Source organism: Apostichopus japonicus, chromosome 20 (assembly GCF_037975245.1).
Source record: "Apostichopus japonicus isolate 1M-3 chromosome 20, ASM3797524v1, whole genome shotgun sequence".
Classification (NCBI taxonomy): domain Eukaryota; kingdom Metazoa; phylum Echinodermata; class Holothuroidea; order Aspidochirotida; family Stichopodidae; genus Apostichopus; species Apostichopus japonicus.
Genome location: NC_092580.1, coordinates 1,495,727 through 1,520,726, shown reverse-complemented (window position 1 = coordinate 1,520,726; position 25,000 = coordinate 1,495,727). Strand labels below are relative to the sequence as shown.

The 25,000-nt window shown below is 35.1% G+C and overlaps 1 protein-coding gene across 2 annotated transcripts in view; it reads left to right on the top strand.

Moving 5' to 3' along the window:
- Window positions 1–25,000, top strand: part of LOC139961018 (acylamino-acid-releasing enzyme-like) — a 38,914-nt gene that overhangs the window by 9,971 nt on the left and 3,943 nt on the right. For both annotated transcript variants that reach the window (XM_071959809.1, XM_071959808.1), the window contains exons 5-19: window positions 1,769–1,908; window positions 3,927–4,064; window positions 6,877–6,968; window positions 9,161–9,201; window positions 10,118–10,239; window positions 12,934–13,095; window positions 13,355–13,495; window positions 15,443–15,560; window positions 15,859–15,945; window positions 16,532–16,612; window positions 17,401–17,489; window positions 18,384–18,494; window positions 19,249–19,297; window positions 20,956–20,986; window positions 21,841–21,943. In XM_071959809.1, coding sequence (XP_071815910.1) covers window positions 1,769–1,908; window positions 3,927–4,064; window positions 6,877–6,968; window positions 9,161–9,201; window positions 10,118–10,239; window positions 12,934–13,095; window positions 13,355–13,495; window positions 15,443–15,560; window positions 15,859–15,945; window positions 16,532–16,612; window positions 17,401–17,489; window positions 18,384–18,494; window positions 19,249–19,297; window positions 20,956–20,986; window positions 21,841–21,943 — 1,505 coding nt within the window. The remainder of the gene's footprint in view (window positions 1–1,768; window positions 1,909–3,926; window positions 4,065–6,876; window positions 6,969–9,160; window positions 9,202–10,117; window positions 10,240–12,933; window positions 13,096–13,354; window positions 13,496–15,442; window positions 15,561–15,858; window positions 15,946–16,531; window positions 16,613–17,400; window positions 17,490–18,383; window positions 18,495–19,248; window positions 19,298–20,955; window positions 20,987–21,840; window positions 21,944–25,000) is intronic.

The window sequence follows — 25,000 nt, the reverse complement described above, 5'->3', positions numbered from 1 at the left end:
ACTGAAGTAGTCAGCCCCCCCATTAGCCCCCCAACTGAAATAGGCAAAAAAAAAAAACCTCATTGAAACAATATAGCCTACCCAAATTTTGTCAGCCATAACGCAGTGCTACAATGGTCAATGGAAATTTTGATGAATTTTGTTCTCATACGGCAATGTCGTGTGCGTTTCACAAACAGCGTGTATACAGACTAAAACAGGAGTTGTGTCAGAGAGCGCGATATAATAATTGAGCAAAGGAATTGGATCTTTCACAGCAGGTAATATTTTAGTGATACGAAATTGTGAATTGGTATCTTCCATTCTAATTTGACTAAAGTTACTCACCAAGAAATGCATATTTTTGGAGAAATTTTCAGGTGACAAAAGCCGCGCTAAATGCCACCATTTTGCATGTAGGCCTTATACCCCTCCCCCAGGACAGCGATCACTCACTCTTGTAAGCCACCCAAAAAATTGGCTCAGCCCCCCCTTAGCCTCCCCAACTAAAAATTCCTGGCGCCGCCACTGCACACGTTCTCAAGTAAACTGAAAATTGTCCCTAATAGAATTTTTTCCAACCTCACAAAATCTCCAAACTCTTATAACACCTATAACTCAAATTATTAAACGTTAACAAGCTAAGATTAATAAACTGAATAACATTCCCAACACATACCCCTTCAATACAGAAGGTGAATTATGAATTGATAATCTCTCTTTCTTATTAAAATCATTAATAACATTTAATGTTATTAAAACCAGCTCTTTGATGTTATCAGTCTTGCCAAAACTCATTTTTATATTGATGTACCCATGAACGGTTGATTAACAATGATGTAGTTAAGATTACAATTAAATAATATGAGATAAGACACCCAAGGTCAAATTTAAACAAAATCTCAACATTAAAATGGAACAAAATAACAACTACTCCTTCAATTTTAGGAAGTGCTTGATTCTCTATACCGACTCACCATGTCAAATGTAACAATTACAAGTTGCGCCCTCATAGACAGACCGCCACCATTGCATAACCGAGTACCCTGAAATAATAAACTTAACATACAGCCAATGACATATTATTCATAAAACACACCCAAAAAAAGTGCACACCCCACGCCTGTATTTGGCCGAATCAATCTTATGGGGACAACCCCCAATGCAGATGCAAACTAAACTGGTGTTAGAATAACATTAACCGATGGCAAAAACAAATCTAAATTCATTATACTGCTTGTGCACTTGGCCAATACTGACCATTGTAAACCTTCTCACTTAAATTATATAAGCAAAAACAATGAACAATTACTAAGAGAATATTTACTTGTACTAAAAATATATAAACCACCGCAAAAACCTGTCATGTGTTACATCAATGTGAAGAAATGTAATACGCACTGGCTCTTTAAACATTATTGTGACAAACACCTTAATCTTACGTTATTCTTTACTGAGGTTTCTCATATTAACAGTAAAATATTAACAACACGGAAAGAAACACCCACTGAAATGATTGGTAAATTCTTGCCTTAACTTTGCCTGTTCCCACAATGTAACCTGTCTAGACCTATCTCTTTGTTCCTGCTAAGGTCAAATAGTCTAACCTACTGTAGGTCCTCCAAGAATTGATGAAAATACCAATCAAACTTCCTGAATTTGTGACATGAAATATGGATGATTAAAATATAAAATTAAAATTAAAATTTGCTTTTAAGAGGGCACGCAGAAATATCAGTGTGTTTGTGAAGCTCTAACCTGTGGTACTGGTTTTGTTTTGTTTTTTTAGGTGAGTTTGGATGTCTAAATTGGTCTTCAGACAACAAACGACTTGTTTATATAGCTGAGAAGAAAAAGCAGAAAACAGCTTCTTATTTTGGTAGAAAATCTGAGCAAGTCGAAGAAGAGACTGAAAAAGACCCCATAAAGGTGAAGACATTTTTATGTCGATGATAATTGTAACCTATGCAATCATGATAGTGTGTATGTGTGTGAGCATGTGTGATTGTGATGACTAGCTTGTAAATGCAATATCTCAAGAAGGGTCTCCAACAGGTTTCATACTTTGCATGTGGATGGACATATTATATTGAGTAGAAGAGGGCTATTGTCATTTGGTGGGTGAACGATTATTTGAGGTTACCAGAGGTCAAATTTTGAAAAACAAACATTGTAAACAGAATGGAAGCGTGTACCAATATCATACTTGACATGCTGATACCTCATATTAAGAGTGAAATGTGTGAGCTTTAGGTGGAGGTCAATGGTCATATGTGATCACAAGAGGCGGAAATGTTAAAACCTGGCGTACTGCAGGCTATTTTCAGAAGGGAAGCTTTGACAAATTCCAGGGTTGGCTGATTGAAACCAAAGTAATTTTTTTTCCATGTTTTTTATTTATTTTGATACTGTAAAAAACTACTGTGACTCTGCTTGTGTAGTTTGATATAAATTTATTTAGCATATTATGGGCAGCCACTTTTTCCCAAACGGCCGCCCATAGCATATAAGCATATGTAACTTGTAACATTAATCAGTGCGCAGAATCAGTTAGTCATCTGATACTTAAATTAAAGGATCCAAGGGTGTTTCCAACTAAAGCTTAAAATGTGTTTTCGTTAAATGTTTGAAATACTGTAAGACACAGAAGTTAGTGTGTGGATCTACCCCAGAGAATAACCTTAAAGGACATTTATAAAACCAGTGTCGTCATTAACACTAAAACTTAAACACTGAAATTTATGCAAACTTGAAGGTATATTGTAAAGTCAATAGACTTTAAAGTGTATCAAAGGGTCCTTCTTCATTTTCAAGGCTTTAAATTAGAACACAAGCTGAGCTGTTTATGAGTTTCAAGGCCGTTCTTTAGCCTAGAGTGCACTAGGCCATATAGTGGTTCAATTTTCTGTGGAATAGCCTGTACTTATAGATATGTACCCTGTATGAGATACAGTACTTGCACATGTCAGGTGTGCACATGTGTATCAGTGAGGTCAATATCTTTCTTGTAGGAAGAACAAGATTCAATTTAAAGAAAACAGGAAGTCAAGCAGACTTCCTATTGTTATGTAAATAGTTGATGTTGTTTCTTACAAAGATAGTGAAAATAGTACTTAACAAGAATAATGTACTTGATGTATAACATCCAGTGGGTTGGCTACATATATTTAAACAAAATTGTAATAAAAATATGGAAAATCGATCAGATTTTTTTCCTTCCCCAAAATGCATAATACATCCTGTAGGCTCATACCATTCATGGTAGTAATGTAGAGACTCATTACTGCCTCAAAGATTAAGTTACCTTGACATTGGCATTCATCAAAGACTTGTGTATTTAAAAAAATCCATTTAAATACAATAACAAAAAATCTGATTTTCTTTTATTTAAAAAAAAAAAAAATAAAATCTGTATTTGTTTTTATTAAAAAAAAAAACATAAAAAGGGCCAACCCTGACAAATTCTATACTTACTGCACTTATGCCCCATCAAAATTTTGTAAACAGATTTTTGAGTGGATTTTATCCCTTTTTGGTAACTGAGGATTCAGAATTTTTCTTCCTTTGGATTGTTAACGAGTTTACAGTCTTTTAAAAGCCTGATTAGTATCATTTTCATTTTTAAGTGAGGGTTATCGGGGACTGTTTGGTTTAGAGTGACTCCCGCCCTAGGTTTCCTCCATTAGCGTCACAGGGGCAGCAGTTCCGCAAACTGCTCCGTTACTTTCTGCCTTTTTTTAGCACACACGCTATAAGCGGTTTGTATTGAATTCGGTCGGTTGTTACTGACGTCATCTGGAGCCCTGTGGAGAAGGGCACTCCCTGGCTCCAGTTCTCTGGATTGTGCCACCACTGTTCAGCTCGTTTAAAGTGAGTAACCTTGGTATCATAAACTCTGTGAAAGTACAGTTTCTTCATTAATGGCTTTCTTTCAATTGGTTGCACAGGGTGAGCAGTATTTGTTTCGAGATGACTGGGGTGAAACTCTGGTGGATAAGTGTTTTCCAGTTATCTGCACGTTTGATGTTGCCACGGAAACTGTTAGTGTTCTGGAGGATGTCCCAGAGGATCTTTCACCGGCTCAGGTACATTCATTAGTAAATGAAGTAAAAAGTGTTAAATTGCTTCCGTCCCGCGGACGCAAACTTTTATTTTGTTGAGAAACAAACCCCAAGTACACACTCACAACTAGGTCAACGGAAAATATAACAATATAATAATCTGTTTGAAAATAAATATATCATAACAATCAACCGCAAGGTACAGGGTTAACAACACTCCATTATGGAGATTTTCATGCAAAAATAGACAATGATGCTTTTCAAAAATTCCCGTGATTTGATTGGTTAATAGTCCCCATCCATTGTCTGTGAAAATTATTGCATCTGTAGTGCTCAATGAAGACGTAGTATGTTGTTTAACAACAATTACTTGAACGTTACTTTTGCCCTGTGTAGAGATAGTAGGTCAACGTGATGTACCTTAGGTTTAACAGGCATGAATCTCTCCTGTACATTCATGAATAAATGAAATACTGTATTTGTGCATGTGATGTACCAAGGCACAAACAGTGGGGGTGGCGATAATGACCGTTGAGACGGAGTTCACATGTCATTTCCAGTCACTGCTTGCTGCTCAGAGGGTTGTGGCACAGCCCCTATAAATGTCTCGCTTTTTACCCCAGAAATTATCGATAGAAGAAAGTTATGACAAAAAAAAGACTCTTTTTTTTTGAGTCGAAACAAGTTTTCCTGAGCTCAATCTCTGGGAATTGGCCAAATGTTTGGCCAAAAAGTACATCATGATAAACAATAGTGCCAACAAAGATGGCAGAGTTGGTTATCATTTACATGGCATTTTACAATGGAATGCAGATTGAGGCAAAAAGGATTGTCTGGTGGCCCAAAGAAGTTACCTTAAAAAATGTTTTCAAAAACTCCTTAATCCGCCATATATGTAGTAGATCGGTGGTTTCGTTGTCTTTGTGTAACACAAGATAAGTTTTAACAGCAGACTCTTCATTGTTTATACATTGCGCTATCCAGCTCCAGCGCGAAGAATGTTCACATGTGTAGACTACTCTAGCATTTACAATCGGACAGTTCTGCGAAGCCTAAGCTTCTCAGTACTACATTCTGCTCTGACATCGATTCCGCCAAGTTTCATCTTTCGGTGTTCCGAATGCTTTTCAAGTTTCTTTTTACTGTAAATTTGATCCGTGAATTTTATTTCAGCGATTTCGAAGATCAGTTTATGAACTGTGGTTTGAGTGTGAGAGTATATTTTGTGCAACGCTATACGTATACCAACTGGGCATGGTACAGTAGGATATACACTCGCGATATGTACGTTATATAACAGGCAATCACATGTGCTTACACGTGAGAGTCTATTGCTGCGGAAATGGGAGTGCTATCTTCAAGTCGCCTGTTTTGCCTATTTGCCTGTGCTACGTCAATCACCATATTGAAGCGTTCGAACAAACGGTACTTTTGGTGAGAAAACTGGTGAATTTGAAAACCATATTTCTACAAGAAGAAAACGTTGAATGGGGACAATTTTTACATGGTTAGAAAAAGAAAAATAATAACTACAAGGACAATGTATCAAAATCTTCCACCAGACAATTCCTGTAAGTCAAAAAATACTTTTTTTTAGAGTCAAAACAGTTTTCCTGTGCTCAATCTCTGGGAATTGGCCAAATGTTTGGCCAAACAGTACATCATGATAAACAATAGAGCCAACAAAGATGGCAGAGTTGGTGATCATTTACATGGCATTTAACAATGGAATGCAGGTTGAGGTATTAAGTCATGTCTTGTTAGCTATGGCATTTAACAATGGAATGCAGGTTGAGGTATTAAGTCATGTCTTGTTAGCTATGGCATTTAACAATGGAATGCAGGTTGAGGTATTAAGTCATGTCTTGTTAGCTATGGCATTTAACAATGGAATGCAGGTTGAGGTATTAAGTCATGTCTTGTTAGCTATGGCATTTAACAATGGAATGCAGGTTGAGGTATTAAGTCATGTCTTGTTAGCTATGGCATTTTACAATGGAATGCAGGTTGAGGTATTAAGTCATGTCTTGTTAGCTATGGCATTTAACAATGGAATGCAAGTTGAGGTATTAAGTCATGTCTTGTTAGCTATGGCATTTTACAATGGAATGCAAGTTGAGGTATTAAGTCATGTCTTGTTAGCTATGGCATTTTACAATGGAATGCAAATTGAGGTATTAAGTCATGTCTTGTTAGCTATGGCATTTTCCTTTGCAGATTGAGGCATTAAGTCATGCCTTGTTAGCTATGGCATTTTCCTTTGCAGATTGAGGCATTAAGTCTTGCCTTGTTAGCAATGGCATTTTACAATGCACTGCAAATTGAGGTATTAAGTCATGTCTTGTTAGCTATGGCATTTTACAATGGAATGCAGATTGAGGCATTAAGTCATGCCTTGTTAGCTATGGCATTTTCCTTTGCAGATTGAGGCATTAAGTCTTGCCTTGTTAGCTATGGCATTTTACAATGCACTGCAAATTGAGGCATTAAGTCATGTCTTGTTAGCTATGGCATTTTACAATGGAATGCAGATTGAGGCATTAAGTCATGCCTTGTTAGCTATGGCATTTTACTTTGAAGATTGATGCATTAAGTCATGTCTTGTTAGCTATGGCATTTTACAATGCACTGCAAATTGAGGTATTAAGTCATGTCTTGTTAGCTATGGCATTTTACAATGGAATGCAGATTGAGGCATTAAGTCATGCCTTGTTAGCTATGCCATTTTACTTTGAAGATTGATGCATTAAGTCATGCCTTGTTAGCTATTTCTCAATACACTTAAGTAAGCAGCTACTAAATTAGTAGTCATGTGTTTGTCATTTATTCCAATTAGGCCACTTGGGGACCACAAGATGCTGGTATTATCTTTTCTGCATTGTACAATGAGGCTTATAAACTTGGAGCTATTTACTGTGACAACAGAAGGTAAGTGGAGCCTGTTGATGCTAAATGCCAAAAATATGATCCCTTCAAAAGCAAGGGAGTGAAGAATTCTGATGTTGGTGATCATCTTGGCAGGAAAGTTTGTCATTATTTCAACTTAATTACATTTTCAGTGTCTTGGCCTGACTTATTGGTTTCGATCATAATCTTAACCTATGCAATGGTCTTTCTGTGTGCGTATGCGTTTGTGTGTGTTTGTAACACCTTACTTCTAAACATGATTATCTCCAGAGGGGAAGCTTGGACAAATTTTATATGTAATACACTTATGTCCCATTATGTAAAAGCAGCCTATTGTCTCTTGAATACAGTAGGTCAAAGATCATTTGAGATCACCAAACTACATCAAAATGTGAAAATCTAGTCAGCATAATATATCAAGGCAAGGGATCAGTAAACTTGTTGGCTATCTTGTGATGATGAACCTCAGTATGTGAAGGTTTATCACAGTGATCATATTGCCTATCAATTAGGGAATTACTAAGTAGATGTGTTACTCACTTGATATAGATTTAGAGTTAACATTACAAGCAGTGATGCAGTCTGCCAGTCACAGTAGTTCCTTATCTCTCTGGGTATTAGACGATTTGAGTCTTGCTTAAATAATGAACAAGTGGGAAATGCGGCCAAGATCATTTCAGTTCAAACCAGAGCTGAGTCTGAAATCTTTGAAAATGTTCTTTCTACATAGTGATTGACATCAAGCTCCCATTATTTGCAGTGTCATTTGTGGACATTAGGGGCCAAATCTGAAAACATTGCAAACACATTTTCTCAAAGGACATCAGTTCAGGTTGAACTTGTGTAGATCCACCTTGAGAGTTAAAAGATCTATATTTTTATTCATGGAGGATAAGTGTCACATGAGGTTGAACATAGGTCAAAGACTGAAAACCTTTTAAATGTGATAACTGCAAAAGTTAAGATTGGATGAACTTTTTATTTCTTAAATAGATCAACCTTTATAGTGAGTACAAGGACCAAATCGAAATTGGAAGGTTCAAAGGTCTTTTTGAGGTCAAAGTCTGAAAATTTGTAAACACAATAACTGCAACATTAAAGTTTGAGTGAAGTCCAAAATTAGTATGTAGTTCAATCTAAGTGAGATCAAATCCTCATTGAAATTGGTAGAGGTCTTGAGTCAGTGGAGATCGACCAAAGTCAAAGACTGACATCACTGTTTAAAATACAGCATGAAATAACTTGACATATGTAGGTAAGAATTGATGTAAGGGCTAGCTCACAGATCACTCAAAGTGCAGAGTAACTGACATTGAAATGTTTTCATACTAACTAAATCATGTGGTTTTCTGATTCTCCATTCGCTAGCTTTTGGTTTTGTGTAATTTCTATTTTACTCTTCCCCAACCCCCTCTTATCTTCATTATGGAGGGGTCTCAGATATGTCCAATTGTAGGCAGTAGAAGTGCATTAATTGCACTTTGTGTCACCTTGGAGTGCACATGCTGATCTGCTCAGAATGTCAGATGTATATCTTGAGGGACCTATGCCTCTAAAGTTTGTATTCAGTTTAAGCCCAGCACAATGGAAAGAGTTTGATAGTTGCTTGGAGAGACAGAGATATATCTAATAACTGAAGATTTAGTTTGACAATTAAATATCACAATTGTGCAAAAAAACAGGGTGGCAATGGTATTGAAAAAATAAGGTTGACCAGGGTTGATAACTATGTGACGTCTAGTAGATTTTGGGACAATGCTGAATACATTTTACAATTGGTTGTTTAATGTGATATGCTGATCCCAAATGCTCAGATTACAGAAGGCATCGGTAGAGGACAAAATTGACAGTCCTTCAAAAGTTTGAAATATGAGATCATGGGCAATTTACATATTGGGCATGTGCATGTTCTTTTTTCAGAGTAATAAAGTTACAGCTTGTAGTTAAGTGAGAAGGTAATTTTAATTTTTGGAAGGATATTCAGTTTGCAAAGTAAACTATTATAGTATAGCTTACATTTAATATATCTAAGCTGCACTAATCTTTATTCATTTGGGTCAACTACTATCAAATGTCTTTCGAGTAATTGTGAGTCAGTCAAACATTTATAAATGCAACATGCAAACTCTGTAACAGTAATGTTTTCTCAGTTGACTTTACAAACTTGTTGTATTATTGCACCTCACATCTCATTTCCTTTCAATTGTAAATAGGTCAGCTATCTTTCACCTCAGTTTGGAAGGCAAAAAATGTGGTAAGTCTAAAGGCAGTTTCATTTTGATTTTCTCAGCTTAAGGGCAAATATTAATTTAATGTATATTGCATCATGGGTTAAATCAGCATGCGGGGGGTGAGGTTTGCTGAGAAGGATTGATCAACAACCCTCTGCAATACCAAAGTGATACCTAATACTGTTATTATGATTAAGGCTTTCCAAACATTCTATGTTTTGATGCAACTCTCATAGAACTGCGAAACTTGACAAGTTGTTGTTGTGATTTTTGATAGCATCGCTTTACCTTAGTTGATCACTAGTAGTACTGTATCTACATATTGGTTTTTAATTCTTGTAGAACAGATCATTTGAAATATACATCATTGGTAGCATGGCTTTACCATGAGTTGATCACTAGTGGTATCTACATATTGGTTTTTAATTCTTGTAGAACAGATCATTTGAAATAAACATCTTTGGTAGCATGGCTTTACCATGAGTTGATCACTAGTAGTATCTACAAATTGGTTTTTAATTCTTGTAGAACAGATCATTTGAAATATACATCTTTGGTAGCATGGCTTTACCATGAGTTGATCACTAGTAGTATCTACAAATTGGTTTTTAATTCTTGTAGAACAGATCATTTGATATATTCATTCAATCCAAACTAACAACTTGTGTTTTCTAAAACATGGTTCTATGTCAGCAAAAACTGCAAAAGTACAACCTACTTTGTCAATCACAGTCCATCATGTCTGTGAGTAAAGATACCTGCAGTGTGTTGCATGCTGGGTAAGTGCTCTCAAGTGATGGTACTACATTGGTTGAGAGGTCTGTAAACAGTACTATCGATCATGCACATTAGGATCTGAATGACAGTGTACTCCATTGAAGCCATATTTTATCTCATTTAAATTCTGCTTTGTCTTCTTTTCTTTATTTCATCATTAAGACCTATTGTCTGCTACTGACAAGTGTTGTCGTTCTCCACGTTGCTGTCCAGACCAGTCCAAGCTTGTTTACATACAGAATGATGTTGGAGGCCCACACCAACACTGCAAGCAGCTCATGATGGTATGCAATCAATATAGAAGATCTATGCCTTAGTTATCTTCAGTACTATACTGATGCTTGTAGCATCACTCATAGCAAGCAACTCATGATGGTATGCAATCAATATAGAAGATCTATGCCTTAGTTATCTTCAGTACTATACTGATGCTTGTAGCATCACTCATAGCAAGCAACTCATGATGGTATGCAATCAATATACAAGATCTATGCTTTAGTTATCTTCAGTACTATACTGATGCTTGTAGCATCACTCATAATTGTATCAGTCACTTACCTTGCAAGTAAGTTACCTAGTCAGTCATTTGGCATGTGTGTGCATGTCTGAGTATTTATGACAGACATGATACTTGGCAAGTAGCTTCCCTACATTGAGTACAAGACAGTTAAATGGCCTGAGTATGGTAGTATATGACCAAACAATGTCCTGAACTGAAAGTGGATTGACTTCAAACTTGGTGTGTGTGTGCATTGGCATGGGAAGTAGTGTTGACCCTGACTTATGACATCATAGGGTCAAAGATCAGCAGTGAAAGGAAAAATAACCAAAAGAGAGCATTTTGGCCATTACACATATATATACCAAAACGACAATATGGCACCATCAAAACAGACTATCAGACAGAGTGTCGAAATACATGTTGACAGTTCATTCATTATTCTAAAATGCCAAAGGTCATGTGATCAAAGGAGGGTCAAAGGTCGAACTATGCCAACTTTGTGTGAAATAGCATTTTGCAAATGCAACTATAATGGCTATGGATTTCAACTTGGTGGGTATGCCCATGCCCATGGGATGTAGTGTCATGTGACATATGACATCATAGGGTCAAAGGTAACAAAGGCAGCTTGGCCATTAGGCATATATGTATAACAAAATGACTAACTAGCCCAAACCCTCAAACCCATGCAGAATATCACCTTACTAAATGTTTGCCTGTACCAACAATACAAATGACCTGAAATGTGCAGAAAACTTCATTTAAAATTGAAAGGATTCTTCATTGGCTAAAGTTGATTGCTTTAACAAAATTGCTTGAAATTTATTTTTAAATAAGCAAAAAATGTTTTTTTGGCTATTGTGTACATGTCAGATGACAAATTTGGTGAAAGTGTCATACCCATATAGGTAGAATTACTGTTTGAATGAAAGCTAAGAGCATTTAAGATGAAATGTCAAAGGTCATGTGGTTAGTAAAATTCAAAGCCCATGTACTTTAAACTTGGTGAGTCAGATTATATTTGGGTCATACACCCAATTTTTGGGATCAGATCTGCAGCTCCATGGATTGCTAATTTTTTTAATTGCTTTCAAAAGAAAAGTTGAAAATGTTAATGTCAGAAATGAAACTTGGCTTGTCAATATAGCGAAATGCATAGTTTGTTCCAAAAGTATCCAATCAAGAGTATGTTAACCATGTAAGTAAACATTACAAAATTTCAAAATATTTTGTCACACACACTTTTGAAGCCTACTTGTTGATTAATCCTACAATTAGATGTGATGCTCCCTCCCCTGAAGGAATACTAGCCTTGTAGTAGATTGCCTGTTTCCATATGTGGGAGGTGAAAGGTCTTTCTGAGGTTATCAGATCTCAAATTCTGAAAACCTTTCAAATGTTGTAACTCCAATAGTTAAACCTGTATGAACATCACAGTTGGTTTTTGCATCCACTACTTTAGTATTACTGTAAACTTGATAAATATGAAAGTAAAGCTTAGATGTATCTCTAAGATAGTAACTTGGAATCAAAGTCCACTTAAGGCCACCAGGGGGTCAAAGACTTGCACACTTTGTTCCTCCAACAAACTGTATTTAACTGTCCCAAAACCACGATTGAAGACCTATGGTTACAGAAGCTTCGAATACTCTGGGTCTTATCTCTGGAACAAGTCACCAGATCACATTCGAACATGCTATAAACTTTCTACTTTCAAAAGTCTACTTAAGACCCATTTTTTCACTTGTTCTTTTGTAAATTAATTTACTTTCTTTGTAAAGTGCCTTGAGCAGTGAGTTTTGTTTACTGATTTGGCGCTTTATAAGTCTCATTTATTATTATTATTATTATTAAATTATGTAAACAATATAACTGAAAACCAAAATCTTGAGTGAACCTCATAGTTGGTGAGTGCAATCACTTTAGTAAGTATAAGAAGCCATTTATGTTTTGTAGAGATCGAAGGCCATTTGAAGCCACCAGAGTTAATAGGTTGATAGAATTGTGAACCCAAAGAGGAAAACATGAATGGATTTCATGAGGTGTGATGTGTAGATCCATGGTAGGGAGAACAAAAACTGTATAATTTATGTTTTTTTGAAGGAGGAATGTCATTCGATATCAACGAAGGTCAATATCTTAAAAACTCGTAAATATTATTCCTTCAAAAGGAGTGCTTGGATGAATGTTAGATGTGGCATGTTGATCAACCTTGCTAAATGAAAAGTAACTATGGTTACCTGTGGATGTCAAAGGTCATTTGAGTTTAACAGAAGACTAAAGTACCAATACAAGAAACCTTGTAAACAGTAACACCAAATGTCAAGTTTGGATGACTTTTATGTTCAGGACCACAGGAGTGTAAGAAATGTGCTGATTACATTATGCCATTAGTGGTAATTACTTGAAAATCTTCCACTGTTACAAGATATTAAAATTACTAAAGACTTTTGCTGCTCTCTGGTTTCTATTTCAGTATGATTGGACAAGTCAAACATCATCAGTCATTATTGATATAGTTAACAGGGCCAAAGATCGGAACTCTTTTCCTGGACTCTTTCTTGTAAATCTTCCATTGAGATGCTGGGCAGGTGATCATCAAACTGTATTTTTGGACACTATTTGGCATAGCACACAGGTAAGAAAGATTTATGGGGTACTTATGTGTTAGTCTAGTATGTGCTATCCATAGCCAGGGGTAAAATACTTCAAAGGCTGCCATATCCTGCATATAGCTCCAGAGCACCCTCCTCACTGGCAATTCCTTCCATCTTGTTCATTTGATACCATGTTTTACCTCACTTGGGTCTAAAAGTTTGTCACTGCCTTGTTATTTACTTTTTGTGTTGAGGAGTTTGGTAAGCATTTGACACTTCAAATCTGACGTTTGGTTACAGAAAATAGTTTCCATTAATACATCAACGAAACAAGAGACATTGATCACCAGAAATGAAACATATCCATCGTGGACAGTGATTGATGTTTCAGGGAATTTGTTGCTGGTGAAACGAGCCTCTCCAAATAAGTCTGGTCAGATGGTGAGTTTCATTTATTCATTCATGCTGAAGTATTTAGCTGGTGCATCTAGTAACTCTTTATGAGGGAAAGTGAATCTTTGTGTATTTACAATCAGTCTGTAAGTCGATTCAGAAAACTAGTTACTGAGTTTTTCATTGTTTAACATGAAACGGAACGGGCATAGGAAACCTCCCCAATGATGTTTTACTATGATTTTTATCATTGTTATTATATTTTATTTGGAAAGAAACAAGGGATATTTTAACATAGATAATAAGATGAGGTCAGAACTGGTAGATTTGTGGAGGGGATTGGGGGAGTGGCAGGGGGGGGGGCTAGTTGTTGAACATGAACTGAAATGACCCCTTTTTCATTACAAATCAAAAGCCTTTTGAAGGTAGAATGCTAATGCAATTTTATGCATAACATCATACATTTGAATTCAGGTAAAGCATTGCTAAACAACAAAGAAGTATTTCCGGTGACCCACTGCATTTACATATAGAATAAGGAAGTTTTATTAAGTAATATTCTTTCATCAGAAGTAAGTTTGAAGTCTTAAACAAAGGTGAAACTGTAACAGAAATTTATGTTGTCCTTTTGGGTAAGGCACGTCTAAAATGTTGTAATATCAATTCCTTAGCGCCATTCCCTGTGCGGCACGCGAACTGAGTTCGATCGCCGCAGTTTTAGGCCTATGACTTTACCATATAGACCATTTTCCTACAGCCATAACGTGAAAAGTTAATACCGAAAAAACTTAGTTCAAACGGCACTAAACAGAGAAATGTGTTGTCTCTCAAATTCTGTTATTTTCTTAACATTACAGTTCAAATTTCCATCGGAATTGGGTGATTTACGATGCAAGGTTAATAAATATCGAACTCAAAATCCTCATTGATAACACACAGTAAATACTAAAGAAAATCACCATTTGATAGCCGTACTTTGTTTGCCTAACCATCCTCTTGAATATTCATTGACAAATTTAGTTCAAGCGGTTTTGGAAAGGATTATTTCTTAACTTTAAATTGATGTTAAATTCATTTTGGTCACTATCTTCAATCGGACCAAGTACAGTCCAATCGAATGTCTTCTAAGAAAAATATAAGTTTCGCTTTCTTCGGTGGGCACGCCGTTACGTAATATGTGTATCCTATACTCTGCAATAGGGTACAGCCACGCAATGCACAGTGTTCACCTACAACGCCACAGCCGAGATTCGCTTTCAAAACGTCATATTTTATCGAACTTAATATTATTTTCAAGAAAATTACCGTAGAATATGCATCATTAAATGTTGAAGCAAGTAAGTACCAATTTATTTATCTAATGCAATCCTAATTATATAGAAACACCGTTTAAGACCCCCCTGATGAATGGAATAGTCCAACCAACTTGCCCGCACAGAGCCACAGGATTTTCGGTCAAGGGGATGAGTCATACGCGTTGGTCAGTAAGAGGGCTATTTTGAAGGATGTTTAGTGTGCACTTTAGAAAGAAAGGAATTGATATGATTCCGGACAATATTCAAAACTGAGGTCATGCCTATTTCAGTTTTGCAATCATATACACAGAACAGTAAGATGAAGTAATATAAATAGGTCAAATGTTAGTTTAACTTGTCTCCATGGACTACCTGAAAGTATTCTGCTTTACAATCAGATTAGTAATTACAGTCTCTCTTATATGTGGTTTACCTGAGCTTGAGACCTTTATGAAGATTTCAAAAACTGACTGGAATTGGTTGCTACCTTCCATTAATCAAAGTACTCTCTTGATGCAATGATTCTTGGGTCTTGCTTAAATGCTTTCTTGATATTTCTGCCAGAAGAACAAGAATTTATTTGTTTTCAGTATGTACTTCTTTCGTTTTTCAAATTGTTTTTAATTCAGTCACTATAGAACCTTACAATAGTTTTAGTTGTGATATGGACTTAAGCACTTTACTTTGATTTCATTGACAGGTTATATGTGATACCTCACAGGTGAATGCATCAGGAGGTTTGGATTGGTTTGTGCTCTCAGACAACAAGATGGAGTTCACAGATGTCTCTTGGAAAGTGTTCAGCCTTCCTCAATCAGGTTTAAGTTGATGCCATACCCCTATTTGTAGTTTGAGTCATGTTCATATTTTATGTAGATATGTTTGATTCTATTAACTTTCATCATTTTTAAATTCATAGTCACATTGGTTATACATGCAAACTGTCCAGCAGGAAGTCTTATTATGTGTAGTAAATATGTAGTTTAGATTTTTCACTAAATCTATATGAGGAACTAGAAAAATGTGTCTGAAAGCATACTTAAAGATGAACACTATGTTTACTCAGGACATGTAAGAAATGCTGTTTTGTTATTGCTGTTATATACATTTTCTTAGATGGATTAGATGTGGAAGGTATCATGTTTGCACCTACTGCATCCATCGGACAAGAGCAACAACCTCCATTGATCGTTTTCCCTCATGGTAAGTTATAAAGTACTCTAGATTTGAGTGAAAGAATTGCTGGTCAATTATTTCTTGTTTTCTGAAATAAAATTGTTTTTGAACATAAATCATTTTTCTCTTGTCCATTCTGTCAATCTCAGGACATATATATTATACATTATATCGACCTGTTGATATAAATTGCCTGTTGTGCCAAATTTTATGCAGTAAGAAATAGAGGTAATGATATTCCATAAATAATAATGAACAGTATACTTACCAAAATATTCCTGTAATAATGAAGTTACGAATGTTAATTCCAAACACTGTTTGTTAGCAGACAGTTTAACTGGTTTTATATTAAGTCTACCAGTATGTTGCAGTTTTCAATATCACTTCAACTATTGTTATTAATTGATCGGATAATAGTTGTTAAGTTTCATTCAGCTTGTAGATTTGAGTATGATACTACCAGATATGGTCTACGTACATCTTTTATGGTAGCATTGCTACATAAACTGAAAGGAACTCGATATAAAGAAACGGTCAGTTAACAATTCATAAAGAGATTCAACATGTGCATTTTCTCATTTGTATAAAGTCAGTGCATCCTTTCTTCCCTTAGGTGGCCCTCACTCATCAATTGTCGCTTCTTACCTCGTAATGCCAGTCTTTCTATGCAGACTTAATTATGCAGTAATATGCGGTAAGTATTGAAGCATCACTCTTTACATCTAAAGTGTATTTCCACTACTACTAATTGCAAATCAAGCAGTGCCAATAAGTGTGTCACTGATTCCGTGGCATGACAGATTAACTTCTATGCGTTTTTCTTAAGCTTGCCTTGTTCCACTAGTGCCCTCATTAAATGAAAGTTTACATTTGATATGGGGTGTCTAGGTTTGACAGTGAAACTCGATGGAATTCAAAGCAAAACGTTACGTATCGTTTCATTCAACCTTTGAGCTCTCTGACCTTACAGTCTGAAGATCTTCAAGGCACAAGCCCCCATCATGTTGTAAGTTTCCTATCATATTTGAAGGATATTTGTCAAGCAGTAAAGAAGAATTTGACATAAATAAGCACTAATATTAAGCATTTGACCTTTGATAACTTGACCTTTCACCTGAGTTACAACGGTATGCACCTAATGTGATAGTACTTGACCTACCCATGTAACCTGTGCAGGTTGCTAGTCAGTTCAATGTTTCCACTTGGAGTTATAGTGTTGGGAGGATTTAGCACTTAATTTTACCTTTGATTTTATGTTCTTAAGGTCTACAGTACACAAGTTTTCATCATGGAGCATTTTTGTACCAAGTTTGAAGAAATGAAAAGATACGATTTTTATTACTCAAAAATAATTTTCAACCCTAAATTAAGAAGGTAATTGTTTCAATATCACATGTTTGTCAGTGTATAACAAGTTACTTTTCATAGTTTAAGTCAATCAATAAGTGTCTTGTAAATTTACCAAAGCTTTTTGCTTTACAGTCAACTACAGGGGCTCTACAGGGTTTGGCCAGGATGCTATTTTCTCTCTTCCTGGGAAAGTTGGTACTCAAGATGTAGGTGATGTTCATGTGAGTTCATTTTCACCATTTTCTGTGTCTGCAAAGAATTGACAGTTTTGTGCATAGACATTATCAATGAGAAAGTCAATGCCCTATGTACATGACACAGTTACCAATACAAGTGAAGGAGTCTAACCACTTGGAGAAGAAAATAGTAACAGTGGCTATAATAGCTCCCTGCTACAGTAGCAACTAGCAAGTGTACAAAGCAGTAATATGGCATGCTAACTGTTCATAATCTTAGATTTCAATTTGTGTGATTCTAGATGTAAATTATTAATATCGATATCTCTGTGATGGCTAGTTGACATGCTACTTAAAATTTCTACTTTTAAATGCATGAGACTACTCTGAAAGTATTTTGCATAGTTTTTAGAAATCAACTTGTCAAATTTAATTAATCACGCACTATTACAACAAACAGACTTTTAAACTTATTTTGAATTTCTGAAAAATCCATCTTATAATAAACAGAATTGATAAAAACTTACACATCACTGATTTACCTCTGCAAACAACATTTTCATTCCACCAGCATACCTCTGAATTTAGTGTCATGTTTAATGGTGACATTTTATCACGGCGTCAGTCTTCCCATGAAATGAAATTAGAATATTTACAGGGTGACTGAGCTCGTAATTCTCAGTACCTGTTTGGTTTTAGACTTGTGGATATCTATGTGAGAAAGTTATCACTTGGTATTAATTTGAACAACTATTTTCGAACAATCTATGTACAGTTGCTGATGACCTGTTTTTGTGCGGATTGTGTGATTATCGGATGCTTATGCTCTGATTGTCAAACATGTGTTTGCTAAGACATGGATGATACAGACATTGGCTTGTTGTGTAGCTGTTTGGTTATGAGTAGCTATTTGATTCAGTTTCTTATTTTAACCTCCAGCTTATGGCAAAGCATGCTCTAAATGAAGGCTATGGTGATCCTAAGAGAGTTATGGTGACAGGAGGTTCACATGGAGGCTTTCTGTCACTTCATATGATTGGCCAGTATCCAGTAAGTATGTAGCCATGGTTACGTATTGGATAACGATGTAGGTTGTGAAGCACCAGCTGCGAAGTAACAGCTACCTGTTATTAAGATCGTCACACTATTCAAATAACCGTTATAAAATTATTAATGGAGGTAATGTCATTTATGTTAAAATTACGCTATAATTAAGTCAGAGATTCCTTGTCAAAAAGAACAAGGACATGGATGAATAAATACTCTTCCATTTTGTGGTGTGATGAAGACAGCGCTTGTTTCCAAGAGGTCTTGATTACCAAAGTAAAACTTCTGGCATGAAATAGAAAATATTTAAAATAAATTCCTCTTGATTTCCTGACCCAATCATTGTTTTTCTCTTATGTTTTTTGGCCCTACTAGGGATAAGCAATGAATTTTCCTAAAGAGAGAAGACATTTCTGTAATTTTTCCAAATTTTTCAAGAGCATTAACAGTCTCAAATAGGATTCACAGTTTGTTGCTAAAAGCATTGAAAGAGTTTCCTATCCAAGTAAATACATAATTGTAGCTAGCAATTGTTACAATATGTCAGTAAGTTAAACAAACCTAATTGATATATAAAAATGAAGTTGCTCCAGTTATGCTTACTATTTCAACTTGCTGGTGTTTATCTCAAATATTTATCTTATGTTGATTGATGTCTGCAGTGATGATAACATTTCACATTTACAATTTTAATAGTTTAAATTGTTATTCTTACTGGTTCTCTGACCATACAACTTTGTTTTCTATTGTGCCTCAGGAATTCTACAAAGCGTGTGCAGTACGTAATCCTGTTTGTAATATTGCAGGTTAGTATGCAAACATGAAACCTATCTGGAGTAGTAGGGCCATTCCATGGCAAGTGGTCCTGAGGCACAAACCTTAAACAGCCATGATTGGGCAGCCAAATTATTTTAGTGCTGTAGCATGGTGTCTGAGCTTTCAGGCTCAATTTATTGTAATTTCATTTAAAAACACAAATCAGTTATGATAAATTCATTATCACGAAATCATATGCTTTTTAAAGTGCTGATTTGCAGATAAACTTTTAGCGATTTGAAAACCTCATGATAAATAGACCAAGTGATCTGATATTGAACTCTTACTATGATGGGACTATCTGTCAATGAATTCTTAGTTTTATAATTTAACAACTCCTTATTTTTTTCACAAATAAGAATGAAAAATTCCAAAACAGGAGTGTAACTTGCATGACAAAAAGTTAGGTTTTTCTGCAAGCCTAGGTATCACATATTAAAATAGAAGCAGTTCTGTTGTAAAGCTACTTCAGTATGTTGAACTTCATGATCAATATAAATGATCATTTCTACATTTTTTTGGTTAGCAATAGACACATAAACTATATAACTTACGTGACATCACATAAGTTACAAGATTGTTTTATAAGTAGCCTAGTTTGAACTGTACAGTGTATGTCTAAACTGTTGGGTATAGTCAACCAAATTTGATAGTACTTGTACAAGTCATTTCTATTCACATAATATTATTAGATAAAACTGTTCAGGATGTGAAAGGAAGGTGCATGTTCAATAGTTAACTAGTTATCCTTTATAGCAGTGTCTGATAATTCAATAATTTACATGAACATTCATTGAATACCAATCATGAGAATATTGCTTATTAACTTGAATTGTAATACAATTTAGGAATCTGCTGTTTGACAAACCTTAAAATGAGATGTGTCTCTCAAATGTCACATAAGTTCTAAACATGATGTTAAAGTTGGATGAAAATTCACACAGTGAATGAAACTGAAGCAAATGAAGTTGACATTCATATGATTATTTGACATAGTTACATGGCCAATTTACTGTAACTTACGTGACAGTAAATCATAGCTGATATTCTACTTGGCTGTCGAATATCAGCTAATAATGTTAATACCATAGTATACTTCAATGTCTTTGTTATGAACCCTGATACAAAATGGTTCACTTTGTCTCATTACGTCACAGGATTTTTGAGCGTCCTCAAAAAAATCTACATTTTGAAATATCTGCGTAACTTGCGTGACATTGAGGGCGCTGTCACAGCTAGCAAAGGAAATGTGTCGTTTTAATTTTACTTTGGAATGGATAAATAATAAATTTAATGGGCCACTGAGATAGTTTAAATCTGCATCACATGGTGTTGAACAGATAAAGCATAGTTTAATTGCCTAAATTGTTGTATGAATCGTAACTTACGTGATGTGAAATGGGCCATGATGTGAAATGTGAAAAAGTAACGTCAATTTTGCTAGGTGCAATAAAGTAACTTAGATATTGCTAGATGTAATAAAGTAACTCTCCAAACTAGATTTGTTTTTTAATTGACAAGCACTTTGCAAAACTGATAGCATCCACTGGAGTGTGATAATTCAGTGTTCTGTTTGCACATTCATAAAAAGATATTAACAGCCTTTGTTATGTTTCAGTGTCATGTATTTTTTTGTTTGTTTTTTCAGCTATGTTGGGATATTCAGATATACCTGATTGGTAAGATTACTTTACATGTATCCAAGTAGAGGGTACTAATGGCTAAACTTGGTTCACATTTAGATGTGTACACAGCAGTCTTATATCAATACCTTTTTATACATGATGGTTTTAAATCACTGTACTCTTGGCATCAACTGTACAAAATGAAAATATTTGCATTAGTTGTAAAGTGATTTGTCATATGCAGCTGTAATATGTTGAGCCCTCAGATTCAGTCATAGGTTATAGGTTAACTATGTAATCAGTATTTTTTTAGCTTAACATTGTGAACTCTCTGATGATTTGTTTTGGTATCATATTATCTCATCTCCCTACATGTAATGTATAGGGAGATTAGATATTGTACTTCAGCCCACATCAGAAATGTGAGGAAGTGTGTGCGTGGGTGTCAGCGTGTGAGTGAGCAAAACAAGGTGTCACAAACTCCTCCTCCACCCTAAGTACTATCAAGTTCAAACTTGGTGGGTAGGTGCATGACCATGTAAAAACTTGTCCCTTTGTGATTGATGACATCAGAGGTCAAGAATTAAAAAATTGGGTTCTATCCATTTTTTGCTTGTCAACATGTAGGAAAGTAATTGAACCACACCATGGAGTGATGAGAACATTTTTAACATAGGACAGATTCAGGCATTTAGGATCAGGTAAAAGGACATGTAGTGAATAATGGGACATATTTTAAAATAGTACTTATGTAGTTTTTAAGGGTCTAGGTCAAATATCAATGTAGATCCATTCCATCATAATGTGGATGAGGTCTGCAACTCCATGGATTACCCTCTTGTCTTGCATTGTGGTTGAGTTGCAGCTTTGTGAACATTTTATGATATACTTTATATTTGTTTAAACAGGTGTTTTGTGGAGGCAGGCTTCGAGTTTACATACAATTTTGTTCCTACCAGTGATGTCTACCAAGGAATGTTAGAAAAGTCTCCTATTTCACACATACAAAAGGTTTGAAACTGTCTAACTTTATCAAAGTATCCTTCTTAAGCAAATGTCTGTTTGATTAGTGAGGGTAGCAACACTTTAGGTTTAGTGCCAGGACATTTTGCATGCATATGCAGGGCGTCGGAAGCTATTTTTGATTGGTACGGCAGATCAGAGTGTGGCCATCTATCATAATTATCGGGTGGACGTTTGGTAGGTCAAACTAGGCTACACGCCACCATTGTTGGCGCGTAGCGTAATGGAGACAATTTTGAAAAAATGCCAACCAGATTGCAGGAAATGGCACTTCCTGAGCTTGAAAACAAGACCCCTGCCATGCCAGAGTGGTCACATTTAGCCTACTTTTCTTTTTTTTTGCGCCGTGAATATTATCTCATGGTATGTATCTCATGGTACTGAGATCCAATCTCTTCTCTTTGAGTGTATATATATTCATGGTACTGAGATACAATCTCTTTTCTTTGAGTGTATATATATTCATGGTACTGAGATACAATCTCTTCTCTTTGAGTGTATATATATTCATGGTACTGAGATACAATCTCTTTTCTTTGAGTGTATATATATTCATGGTACTGAGATACAATCTCTTTTCTTTGAGTGTATATATATTCATGGTACTGAGATACAATCTCTTCTCTTTGAGTGTATATATATTCATGGTACTGAGGTACTATCTCTTCTCTTTGAGTGTATATATATTCATGGTACTGAGATACAATCTCTTCTCTTTGAGTGTATATATATTCATGGTACTGAGATACTATCTCTTCTCTTTGAGTGTATATTTACTCATGGTACTGAGATACAATCTCTTCTCTTTGAGTGTATATTTACTCATGGTACTGAGATACAATCTCTTTTCTTTGAGTGTATATATATTCATGGTACTGAGATACAATCTCTTTTCTTTGAGTGAATATATATTCATGGTACTGAGATACTATCTCTTCTCTTTGAGTGTATATATATTCATGGTACTGAGATCCAATCTCTTCTCTTTGAGTGTATATATATTCATGGTACTGAGATAGTACCTCTCCTCTTTGAGTGTATATATATTCATGGTACTGAGATACAATCTCTTTTCTTTGAGTGTATATATATTCATGGTACTGAGATACAATCTCTTCTCTTTGAGTGTATATATATTCATGGTACTGAGATAGTACCTCTCCTCTTTGAGTGTATATATATTCATGGTACTGAGATACAATCTCTTTTCTTTGAGTGTATATATATTCATGGTACTGAGATACAATCTCTTTTCTTTGAGTGTATATATATTCATGGTACTGAGATACAATCTCTTCTCTTTGAGTGTATATATATTCATGGTACTGAGATAGTACCTCTCCTCTTTGAGTGTATATATATTCATGGTACTGAGATACAATCTCTTTTCTTTGAGTGTATATATATTCATGGTACTGAGATACAATCTCTTCTCTTTGAGTGTATATATATTCATGGTACTGAGATACAATCTCTTCTCTTTGAGTGTATATATATTCATGGTACTGAGATACAATCTCTTCTCTTTGAGTGTATATATATTCATGGTACTGAGATAGTACCTCTCCTCTTTGAGTGTATATATATTCATGGTACTGAGATACAATCTCTTCTCTTTGAGTGTATATATATTCATGGTACTGAGATACAATCTCTTTTCTTTGAGTGTATATATATTCATGGTACTGAGATACTATCTCTTCTCTTTGAGTGTATATATATATTCATGGTACTGAGATAGTACCTCTCCTCTTTGAGTGTATATATATTCATGGTACTGAGATACAATCTCTTTTCTTTGAGTGAATATATATTCATGGTACTGAGATACTATCTCTTCTCTTTGAGTGTATATATATTCATGGTACTGAGATCCAATCTCTTCTCTTTGAGTGTATGTTTACTCATGGTACTGAGATACAATCTCTTCTCTTTGAGTGTATATATATTCATGGTACTGAGATACAATCTCTTCTCTTTGAGTGTATATATATTCATGGTACTGAGATAGTACCTCTCCTCTTTGAGTGTATATATATTCATGGTACTGAGATACAATCTCTTTTCTTTGAGTGTATATATATTCATGGTACTGAGATACAATCTCTTTTCTTTGAGTGTATATATATTCATGGTACTGAGATACAATCTCTTCTCTTTGAGTGTATATATATTCATGGTACTGAGATAGTACCTCTCCTCTTTGAGTGTATGTATATTCATGGTACTGAGATACTATCTCTTTTCTTTGAGTGTATATATATTCATGGTACTGAGATACAATCTCTTCTCTTTGAGTGTATATTTACTCATGGTACTGAGATACAATCTCTTCTCTTTGAGTGTATATATATTCATGGTACTGAGATACAATCTCTTTTCTTTGAGTGTATATATATTCATGGTACTGAGATACAATCTCTTTTCTTTGAGTGTATATATATTCATGGTACTGAGATACAATCTCTTTTCTTTGAGTGTATATATATTCATGGTACTGAGATACAATCTCTTTTCTTTGAGTGTATATATATTCATGGTACTGAGATACAATCTCTTTTCTTTGAGTGTATATATATTCATGGTACTGAGATACAATCTCTTCTCTTTGAGTGTATATATATTCATGGTACTGAGATACTATCTCTTCTCTTTGAGTGTATATATATTCATGGTACTGAGATACAATCTCTTTTCTTTGAGTGTATATATATTCATGGTACTGAGATACAATCTCTTTTCTTTGAGTGTATATATATTCATGGTACTGAGATACAATCTCTTCTCTTTGAGTGTATATATATTCATGGTACTGAGATACAATCTATTCTCTTTGAGTGTATATTTACTCATGGTACTGAGATACAATCTCTTCTCTTTGAGTGTATATATATTCATGGTACTGAGATAGTACCTCTCCTCTTTGAGTGTATATATATTCATGGTACTGAGATACAATCTCTTTTCTTTGAGTGTATATATATTCATGGTACTGAGATACAATCTCTTTTCTTTGAGTGTATATATATTCATGGTACTGAGATA